Source organism: Vombatus ursinus, unplaced genomic scaffold (assembly GCF_900497805.2).
Source record: "Vombatus ursinus unplaced genomic scaffold, bare-nosed wombat genome assembly UNPS02014945.1, whole genome shotgun sequence".
Taxonomy (NCBI): Eukaryota; Metazoa; Chordata; class Mammalia; order Diprotodontia; family Vombatidae; genus Vombatus; species Vombatus ursinus.
Genome location: NW_020954723.1, coordinates 25,265,017 through 25,276,784, shown reverse-complemented (window position 1 = coordinate 25,276,784; position 11,768 = coordinate 25,265,017). Strand labels below are relative to the sequence as shown.

At 36.3% G+C, this 11,768-nt stretch overlaps 1 protein-coding gene across 4 annotated transcripts in view; it reads left to right on the top strand.

Moving 5' to 3' along the window:
* The window catches only part of LOC114030161 (prostaglandin reductase 2), a 41,269-nt gene extending 29,822 nt beyond the window's left edge, over positions 1–11,447 (top strand). For all 4 annotated transcript variants that reach the window (XM_027844912.1, XM_027844911.1, XM_027844914.1 and 1 more), the window contains exons 7-10: positions 3,308–3,429; positions 4,441–4,528; positions 8,417–8,456; positions 10,061–11,447. In XM_027844912.1, coding sequence (XP_027700713.1) covers positions 3,308–3,429; positions 4,441–4,528; positions 8,417–8,456; positions 10,061–10,125 — 315 coding nt within the window. In that variant the 3' untranslated portion in view covers positions 10,126–11,447. The remainder of the gene's footprint in view (positions 1–3,307; positions 3,430–4,440; positions 4,529–8,416; positions 8,457–10,060) is intronic.
* Positions 11,448–11,768: the final 321 nt, after the last annotated feature.

Here is an 11,768-nt window from a genome sequence, read left to right as displayed (position 1 = left end):
ACACACACACACACACACACACACACACACACACACACACACACACAGGTTACTCTGAGCCATCAGCCCAGAAACAGTTCTGCCAAGTTCTATGTTTGCTCTGATAAAAGAACCTGATAGTTCCTTATTGCATTCTGTAGTGTAATCATGTTCAGTATCTGATTTGTGTCTCTTACTGTGAGTTACAGTAAGAACAATTCTCAAGAAACACTGATTAAGCACCTACTAAGTATCAGGCACTCACTGGGGAGACAAAGACAAAGGCAAAACAGATGTTGCCCTCCTAATAGAGGAGACATTGAATACATTCACAAATATATAAAAAATAAATACAAGGTAGTTTTGGGAGAGGGAGGGCATTAGGAGCTCCTGGAATCAAGATAGTGACCCTGGGCAAGTCACTTTGCCTCAACTGTAAAATTTAAAATGTAAAAAAGTTCCTCATCTGTAAAGTGAGCTAGAGAAGAAAATGGCGAACCACTCCAATATCTTTACCAAGAAAACCCCAAATGGGGTCACAAAGAGTTGGACAAGACTGAAAATGACTGAACAACAACAATGCAAAGGCATGGAAGCAGGAAATGGAGCATTGCATATGAGGAACCACCAGTAGGCCAGTGTGGCTGGACCACTGATTATGTAGAGGAGAGTTACATGTAAGAAGACTGGAAAGGTAGGAAGGGGCCACTTTGTGAAGATTATGAAGTGAAAAACAGAGGAGCTTTAATTTGATCTTGGAGGTGAGAGGGAGCCACTGAGTTTATTGAGTTTAGGTGTGATGTTGTCAGACATGTACTTTAGGAAAATCACTTTGGCAGTTTTGTGGAGGTTGGAGTGGAGAGGAGAGACACTTGAGGAAGGGAGGCTGCTACAATACTCCAGGCAACAGGTGTTACTGGCCTGAACTAGGGTGGTGGCAATGTGAAAGAAAGAAATTTCAAAGAAGTAGAAATGACAAGATCTGCAACTGACTGGGTATATGGGATGGGTCAAAGGGAGGAAAGTGTGATTAGAGCAAGGCTAATGACCTGAGATAGTACTGGGCATTGGAGGAATTTGGAGGTCATGATGAACATGAAGAATAGGTTTAAGAAGAGTAAAGCATTGTCAGACTCTGAAAATAAATGACCAAAGAGCCACAGAGATTATGCGCTAACTCTTAAACTCTGGAAATACCAAAGAGCTCACAGAGATTGTACACCAACTGTTAACTCTGATCAAAGAGCCACAGAGATTATAGCAAAAGCTTTATACCAACTATCCAATCTGAAAAACAAAATGAAATGAAACCAAAGAGCTCACAGAGGTTATAGACAAAAAGCCCTACTGGAGGAGGGAAACTAGACACATGTGCCAGGGTCTCCTCTAAGACCAAAGCAGCAAGGCTAAGCCTTTTTACACATAGTTGTTGCTAGACAGAGAACAAAGTGCAGTGTGACCACAGTAGTGAGGTGAGTTTGCCTAGAGACAAAAAGTCAATTCATGGCAGGGCTTCATGACCAGAACATGGTTCCTTTAGATGCTTGTCTGAGCTCAGGGACCACTTGGAGCTGGTTTTAGCCAGTTCTGTGATTTAGCTGCAACAGAGTTTATCCAGAGGGTGAGTGCAAAGGATTATTGTTATGCCAAGCTCAGGGCACAACTTGTTTGTTGGGCCTTAGCTCTGGAAAACAGGGTGTCTCCTGATAGTAATAAAAGAGAGCAGAAAAAAGAGAAGTAGTCTTAGGGTGTGAGTCTTGACAGCATAAAGACAGATGGAACTATAAGAGATTAGAATAAAATAGAGAAATGTCAGAGTTACTCATCATGGAAGCAGAATATTTTTGGGTAATGGCAAGATCAAGGGTATCATTCTCAACTCTGTATAGCTGAGGTGGAGTGAAGAAATGGCTCATGGGAGTTAAATAGTTTGAGGGACTGACTGGGAGTTTAGGGTATTTATGGGAATATCAATATGCCACAATATAAAGCATGAACTTGGATGGAAAAGGAGCCAAGGCACCGAATGTATTCAGAAAAGGGGAGGAATATCCTAGGGCTTGGTAGACAACAGAAACCTGAATCTGAGTAATAAATATAGATAGTGACTCTTAAATGAGGACAGTTTGCTGAGATGGTAGAGGGAGAGTCTGAAAGCATCAATAGGGAGACCAAGAAGTGTTCTACCTCTCCTCCTGGGACCAGTGAGTTGGGGAGTTTGAGAGAAGGTGCAACCTATCCTAGAAAGAATGCAAGTGATGAAGTGTCATTGAGTATCAGGTCTCAATGAGTGCTGGAAGATGGAAGTAGCATGAGAGAAAAAGACCTAAGAATCAGAGAACTTTGTTAATTATGTAGAACAAGAATTCCAGAGGACAGAATAGAAGGGTGAAAGGATATGGAGCTAGATGTTTTGTAGATAGTGTTGAACATTTAGCTTTTTGCTAATCAACAAGCATTTACTGTGCACCTACTGTGTTCCAGGCACCATGCAGAACTGGAGATAGTGACAAAAATGAAATAGTCGTTGCCATCAAGGAAGGCATTCTATCAAATGAGATAATCTAATCCTTTTCACATTAATTCTTCCAAGTTAATGAATTAAAGTTATTTCTTCATAAGCAGTAAGCTTTTGTTGTCTTTCATGCTTGTTATAAAGAATATGGAGAATATATTAGGAAGAAAAAAGAATTGCATGTAATCATACTGTATGGAAAGAAAGGCATACATGAGCTAGGTGCAATCAAATGATGGCTGATCTTGGGGTGCCCTCAAAAAGAAACAGAATTGTCTTAGCTAGAATCAAAAGATTCTTCCTGTCTCACCATCATCCAGTTTCTACTTACTGCTCCCTCGGGAAGCTAAGAGAGTAAACTGAAAGGACTACAAGTGGATAAACATTTTATGTTTTATAGAGTTTTAGTATTTCATCATCGCTTATTATATGTCACTTTACTAGATAGTTTAGCATAATTTCAAGTTAAGTGAATATTTGAATATGAACTTATGTTTCCTTAGGGTTACAAAATTTAGTATTACATTTTTTCCTGGTTAGCAGGTTTCACCTCCCCTCTATATATCCACTTGCTTACCACTTTATGTTCATAAATATGTGTCATGGATAGAGTCTTCCCTCCCCGCCAAAAAAATCTCTAAGTTACTATTAATGGATAGTCAAGGTTTTTGTTTTCTTTTGGCTTCTAAGGATGCTTTCATTGAGACTTACTCTATGAAAACATTCATACTTTTCATAAAGCAGCTCTATATTCAGTAACTATAGAGAAAAATTTATTTCTTAGGGGGATAGTAATCAATTTTCTCTGAATAGATGAATCAGAACAGCCATGTTATCCTATGTGGCCAGATTTCTCAGTACAACAAGGATGTTCCTTATCCTCCCCCATTGCTGCCTGAGGTAGAGTCAATTCTGAAAACAAGAAACATCACAAGGTATTCTTTCTTTTCTTTATTTACTACCATATTAAAACCATATGTGCATATACTATATGTATAAAAATATACAGGGGCAGCTAGGTGGCACAGTGGATAGAGCACAGGTCCTGAAGTCAGGAGGACCTGAGTTCAAATCTGGCTTCAGACGAAACACTTGACACTTACTAGCTGGGTGACCCTGGGCAAGTCACTTAACCCCAATTGCCTTAAAAAATATATATATATATATATATATATATGTATACATACACACACACACACACACACACACACACACAGAGATATGCTTTTTTGCCCAGAGCTGTTCCCCCATCCTAATCCAATCCAATAAACATTTATTAAATGCCTAATATGTGCCAGCCATTGTGCTAAGGGCTGGGAATACAATTAATAAAAAGAAAGACACTTCTTGCCTTCAAGGAGTTTACAGTTTAATTGGGGGGAGACAATATACAAAAGGAGGCAGGAAAGGTGTGAGGGGAGGCGCCTTGGGGAACACTGGGGAGCATCTTGTTCCCTGGAGTTGAGACTAGGCAGAGAAGCAGATGCAAAGTGGAGAGAGGAGCTGAGAGCCTACCTTCTGCCCTCTATAAAGGAAGGCATTGGGAATTGGTACTTCACCTGCCAGCCCTCCAGTCAGAGGGGAGAAGAGGGTAAGGGAGTTCACGTCAATCAGGGCTTGATTTAGCATTGTGGTGATGAGATTAGATGTAATGAGTTTATCCTGGGAAGGGCATCTTATTCTTTGGAGTTGAAACCCGGCAGAGTAGTGCTATGCATTTAAAACCTCATGAAGCCCAGTAAATAGGTTTTGTTATCTGAAATAATGATTTTGACATTGACTGCCTGATATCTTTTATTTGCATAACATTTGTCTAAACCACATCTGACTGAACTCAATATGATTAAGCCATGATATTTGTTTCATGAAAAGATTTCAGATGCTTGCGAAATTATCTGATTTTGTTTTTCTCCTGTTTTAGATTGCTGTCTTTTATTTTTCAATAGGGAGAGATTTCTGGTGTTGAATTATAAGGACAAATATGAGTCTGGAATTCTACAACTGAGTCAGTGGTTTAAAGAAGGAAAATTAAAGGTAGGGCTTGATTCTATGTCCTTATCAATTTGTTCCTTTTATCTCATTTCTTAAATGTAGTGAGCCTGAATTTCTGTGTAGTTTGAAAAATTAGGTTGTTATCCTAGGTATAGTTAATTCAGATTATATAGCTGGGATGAGTGCCCAGTTGCTCACTACAGTTAATTTAAATAAAAACCACTTTGATATAAAGATTGTATTACTTTGTTTCTGAGGGGATTCCAGTACTGAGATAGGATTTGAATAAAAATCTCTAGCTCATGGATTCTCAAAGGAATCTCCAGGGATCACCAAAACCCTTTTAGAGGCTCCTTGAGGTCAAAATTATTTTCTTAATAATACTAAAAAATTATTTAACTATTAAAGTGCTTCTCTGTTACCCAACTATACATCCATTTGAGGCCGGATTTTCTTCGTATACCTTAATGAAAACAGCACATCAGAGCAGATTGAATGTAGAAGCACATAGGAGAATCAAGCTGTTTTCTGCTGAGACTCACATTAAAGAGATTTGCAAAAATATATAAAGCAATGCTTCTAAGTTTTTTCTTTGGGAAAATAGTTATTTTTCATAAAAAAAATCATCTAAGTATGTAACAGATATATTGTTATTTTTGAATGAATAAATATTTTTAAATATCCAAACTAACTGGAAAATACTCATAACTACAGCCCATATAAACAAAAGCTATTTGGGGTCCTCAGCAATTTTTAAGAGTGTAAAAAAAAAAAACCCTTCACTTTACCCTTCCATTTCTTTAGTCTGCTATCCTATATCTCTTCTCCCTTTCATATCTAAATTCCTAGAGAAGACTATCTACACTTGTTACCTATATTTCCTTACCTTTCATTTTTCAACTACTTTTAGTTAATCTGATCTTATATTGATAATTCCCTATTGCCTTTAAGATAAAATACAAACTCCTCAGGATGGCATCTAAATCCTTCCATAATTTGGTTCCCACCTATCTTTACCAACTTAATTCATATTCATATTCAGGCATTATACATTCCATCATTAGTCCTGTGGAATCATACTTCATCATTGTTACCCTGATCAGCGATTCTAAGTCTTTAAAAGTTGTTCATCTTTACAATATTAATATCATTGTATAAAATAGTCTATTTATGCTCATTCACTCTATATCAGTTCATACAAGTCTTCCTAGGTTTTTCTGAAACCCTTCATTGTTTCTTACAGCACAATAATAGTAGATCACCATTTATATACCATAACTTGTTCAGTAATTTCCCCAGTTGATAGACACCGCCTCAGATTCCAATTCTTTACCACTGCAAGAAGACCTATAAATATGTTTGCATAGATTTATAGTTTGTTCCTATACTAGTGCTATATATTACTATATTAGCACTGTATAGTACTAATTTCTTCCTCAATCTATATATGTGATCTACATATATGTATAATATATATAACTATATTAGTACTGTATTAGTACTAATTTCTTCCTTAATCTACCTTCCCTCTTTTTCCTTTTCTCTTTCCTTCTTGATTACTATTTAGTGAAATGCTCTGAAAAAATTTATCCTTTTTTTAAAAGCTCTAAATTAGTTTTTTTCAGGAATTCTAATTGAATTTGTGCCCAAGCTATATTTTTCTTTGAACCTCTGCTTATAGACATTTTGGAATCATTCTTCTTCTGGATTTATGTCTTGAGCATCCCTGTTGTCATAATAGTTTTTTATGGTGGGATTCTTTTTTTATTTGCTCATTCTTCCAGCCTGTTTCCTGACTCTAGAATTGATATTAAGGCTAAGCTTTGTCTACTTTTGTAGGAAAAGTCTGGGCCAGTCCTGTTCCTACTTTCTTGGGGTTATTGAGGACTGAGTTATTCTAGAATCTCAGGGACTGCTCAGGTTGGGGACCTGCAAGTTTTCAGTGTTCCCTGGGTGATCATCAGGATCCAGGGCAAAGTCTAATCTCTCCCTCACTGGTCTAAGCTCTGCATGTTCCTGACCTGGATGTGGGCCTGAGCAACATACATGTAGAGTTTCAGTAGAATACTCCTAGACCCTCTGCACTGGAATGTTCCAGGTAGTGTACTTTTGACCAGATCCGCCCAGTGTCTGTAGATCTGTGTCTGACCTGGGCTTGAAGAATGACTTACTTTACTTTTTTTTTTCCTTGAATTTCTCCATCAGGATTCATTCTGGTACATTTTCTTTTTCTTTTCTTTTTAAAAATTTTTATTTTTAGTTCCAAATTTTCTTCCTCCTCCCTCTGCCCACTGAGGAAGAAAGAAATATAAAATCCAGTACAAACATGTATAGTCAAGCCTGGTGCATTTTCTATCTGTCTTTGGAGGAGTTAGAGGAGGGTTCTTGGGGAGCTCACTGTTCTTCCTGCTATTCCACCATCTTGACTCTCTCTCTGGTAATGACCTTTTAATTATCTTACTATACTGATAACCCTGATATTCAGTGTGGATTAGTGACTGTGCAAGAAGTATGTGCTTCTTTGCTTTGGCCTTGATGTTTCTGTCACCCAATCTGAGACTTGGTCCTTCTGAAGAAGGGAGGCAAAGGCTAGGATTTCTGATCTTTCTTCTCCTTCATATTTTGTCACGTTGCTGTACTGCATTCCTTCAGGTGGCAATGGAAATGGAGAAAAAAGGGGCAGCTAGGTGGCATGGTGGTTAGAGCACTGGCCCTGAAGTCAGGAGGGACCTGAGTTCAAATCTGGCCTCAGACCAAACACTTGACATGTACTAGCTGTGTGACCCTGGGCAAGTCACTTAACCCTAGTTGCCTAAAAAAAAAAAAAGAAAGAAAGAAATGAAGAGGAAGAAGTGAATACCAGAAATATTTCAAGGAAAACATTTTTCATGGCAGGATTTCTTTTTTTTTAAAGTTTCTTTTGTTTTAATATCAAATTATGTCTGAATATACCCTTTACCACTCTCCTACCCAGTGAGCCACTCCTTGTAACAAAGAATAATGGGGGGGAAAAAAGGGGAAAAGCAGTTCAACCACTCAAGCCCCAGTGAATCTGATGGGGTATACAGTATTCCACTCTCAACAGTGTCTCTATCTGTATAATTATAGGGGGCAGGTACATCAAAGAAAGTATTGTAAATAGAAAAGATTTCTTAATGATCATCTAGCCCAATAGTTTACTTTCAATAAAGTATAGGAGGGAAAGGAGGTCAGAAGTTAGAAGGAACCTGTTAAGAATAAATCAGTTAATTTCTTAGCCATTTGGGAAAAAATGGCTGATTCAAAATGTGTACATTCAAAATGTGTACACACTCCTACTTTTAAAAATTGTTACTTAATGTAAAAATTCTAAATTATATAATAGAAAACAAATATGTAATTATTCTTGCTAAAAGTTACCCTTTACAGGTTATAGGGCAGCCATGTAGCGCGATAGATAAGTGGAATCAGGGAGATTCATCTTCATGAGTTCAAATTTGGCCTCTGACACTTACTAGGTGTGTGGTCCAGGGCAAGTCACTTAACCTTGTTTGCCTCAGCTTCCTTGTCTGTAAAATGAACTGGAGAAAGAAATGGCAAACCACTTCAGTATCTTTGCCAAACCCCAAATGCAGTCACAGAGTCAGCTACTACTGAAAGTGACTGAACAACAACAAAGATTATGTTTTGTTTGCAGCTGCTTTGATTTGGTAGAAATTTTTTAAATCCTGTTTGTTTATTTAACTGAGAAGCTTGTGGGTAGAGTATGAGAGGGGAAAGAAATGAAGCCATAATATTAGTTGAAGGGGAAAAGCAGATTTCTCATTCATAAAAATATGATTTATATGCTTTTATAGACCATACATTGCATATTAGAAGTATACTAAGTGCTAAATCGTTTGCCTTTGCAAAGTAAGAAAGAAAATTAATTCCAGTTATTTTGATTTGTAGATCAAAGAGACAGTGATCAATGGCTTAGAAAACATGGGAGGTAAGATGATCAGAAATTCTTTAATGATTCAAGTGTAAGTTTTTGCTCTGAAATAGTACTTTTACAGGCATTCCTTTCTCTGTACTATATGTCATGTTTTTTTTTTAATTTCTGAGAAATGTTACATTAATTTGAATGAAATATGAACTTATCCAATCTCTACCAAAGATTCAACTTAATGATATTTAAGAGGAACATCTTTCTTTAGTGTGTCTCATTTTATGAGGTTCTTTCTTGAGTTCCTCAAATAGTATATGCGTAGCTTATACATTTTACAGAATGAATGGGGAGTACTTTTCACAGTTTATATATTACACAGATTGGGGAAAATTTTTAGTATTTAGTTCTCATGAAAATAGATTTTTTTTGTCTCCACATACATAGTTTTCAAAATTCTCTTGGGGGGCAGCTAGGTGGTGCAGTGGATAGAGCACCGGCCTTGGAGTCAGGAGGACCTGAGTTCAAATCCAGTCTCAGACACATAACACTCACTAGCTGTATGACCCTGGGCAAGTCACTTAACTCCATTGCCTAGCCAAAAAAACAAACAAATAATCAAAATTCTCTTGGGCTTTTCTTTGATATGTCCACATGTACTTAGCCAATAGAATTTTATTTTAGAGTTGTGTTACTTAAAAATCTTTTATTTTCCTTTAGAAAAAATGAATTATATTTGCCTTAGGTGAAATCCATCTTGTCAGTATTGTAAAAACAACTACTGTTCTGAAAACCACATTTACACAAAAGCCCTAAGTCTTTTAAGTTAACAAATGTTAGTTTCATTTACTCATCTTGTGTAAACATTGTTATTTATATTCTTTATAAGAGATTATTTCAAAACTTTTTTCACTTATTTTCTTTCCTGAGCTTATAGTGAATGAACATAGTTAGTAACACATGGACATTTTCAGTTCAGGTACTGATGTTTAAGTTGTTCCTTACCTTGATTTGGACTAATCTGTGTGCTTCAAAGCTGCTGTAAGCATTTAGCCTGCACAACGTGGCAGTAGGAATGGACCAAAATTAAAATAGGGTAAACTGCTTCGGGCCACAGATAGGTTTTTAGTGGCTCACTTTCCAAGTAAAGGTATAATTAATGATTAAACTATTTTGTAAATAAACCATATTTTTAAAAAGGGAAATATCAATTAATTACACTTATTACTTAAGATTTTTATTCATGATGGAATTGCTTCTCTCAGACTAGAGACAGACTGACAATTGTTGTTTGCCTCGGGTCACGTGACAAACAGGAGAGAGTGGGCTGTGGCAACCCACCTACCACATTAGAAGACAGGCACAATAATGACTAGTGGAAGGCAGATGAAGCAGGGCACAGACAAAGCACTTATTACGTCTTTACTTTCTTTTATGTCATCTACATTTTTCGCAGGCTACCTGAAATTCTTTGGCAGGCCACAAGCAGCCCACAGGCCACGTGTTGTGCAGGCCTGATTTAGGACATCATTCAGAATTATAAAGCTCCATTTTGATATATGGATATATAATGTTATTTTGAGCTATTACAACAATTATTTATAAAACTGGTGATATTACGTAACTGACACTAATTCTTCAATATAATTTGTTTTTTTCTTTTTCAGTTGCCTTCCAGTCTATGATGACAGGAGGCAATATTGGGAAGCAAATCGTTCATATTTCTGAATAAAAATCTCTGTCCTTTCATTGGATTACACATGAACAAGAACATCAAGCAGATTTCTTTTCAATTTTAACAAGAGAGATTTCAAAGTCTGTTAATAGATTTATAAGATTAATTAAACTAACTTTTATTTTGTCTTATTTTATTTCATATTTGCAGCATTGATGATAGCTTTAATGATAATTATTTCTTCCAACTTAATATACCCTATATATAACTAATTATAGTGTAACAAAACGTCAGCATTTTTCATTTTCTTCCAAGAGCTAGCATTATATATGATGTTTGTATTAGATATTTTGAATCCACGAAAGATTTTTAGTACTATTTTTTAGTTTTCAGAATGAAATAATAATTGAGAACTTACTTTACTAGAACCTTTTGGACATCCTTCTCAGGTAATTTTTTTTTAGTGCTAATTATTGACTTTTGGGATCTGGTGGGAACAAAGTTCTTGCTACTTTATAACAACATTAAGACTTCCTGAAAAAGTCAACCTTGACAGTATTCAGTTTCTTCAGGTGTGTTTTGTCTTAAAGAAGATAAACAAACTCAAGTCTTTAAGTACTTTAACATATGAAGATCTGATTAGAGCATAAAGACACTTTCTTTTTGAGCCTGATGATGTTTTGTAACATTGCATCTCACTAAGTGTACTTTACCTGGGCCATTAAGAAATTTTGGGAGCCACATTTTGTTTATGTTGTCATTAAAAAAGGGGGAAAAATTCTGACAATGCAGATAGCCTTTTAATTTGTAGAAGATGTTAAACTGCATTGAAACATAAGATGAAAAGAATGGGAAAGTGATATTTGAATTAATTTTAGACTCAGACTTATGACCCTAATTCCTCTGCTATATCTTTTTACAAATCATCTTGAGCTGAAGGGTTTTCAAAGTGTTTAAAATTAGGAAAAGTACAGGAATTATGGATACTTATTCTTTGGTTACTTTTGGGAACAGGACACAGAATTGCATCTGGTAACAGTGGAGCTTATTTTTTTTAATCTATGCTAAACTCAAGCTAAGGTTTTGTGGTTTGACTTCAGTTCACTCAGGAACTATCTAGTGCCTTTAAAAACAAATGAAGTGACAAGTATTAAGAGTAAAGGGAAAGCAGAAATATTTGGGGTTTTTTTTTCCCATCTTTCCACCATAATTTGAAAGGAACTAAAAGGGCTTTTGGAAGGGGGACAGAATCTTCATAGGAATGTCTATAAAATATAGTAAAGTGGTATACACAAGTCCTTATGTAACACACAAATCTGTATGTAATGCATTTAAAATTTTTAAAAATTGAAAATAGTTCATTAAAATAATTACAGGTACACAGGTGTGGCATTGGTTCCCTAATTCCCTCTAAACTCTCTCCCTAGGCTGGAACTGGCTCACTCATCCTATTCGTACCCACTCCAGCAGGTTGGGGTGGTCCCTCCAAAGGGTTGACCATACTGTCACTGCTCATCTTTAGGGTCCTAACAATAGCCCTGCTGATGGGGAGGAGAGACACTCCTACAACTTGCTTTACTTCTCATTTATGCAAAGTATTCAAAGTGACACAGCTCACTCTTAAACACCAAGTATTTACTAATTAAGAAGGCAAAGCACAAAAAAATCATAAAGTAACATTTTCAAGAGAAGGAAAAAGC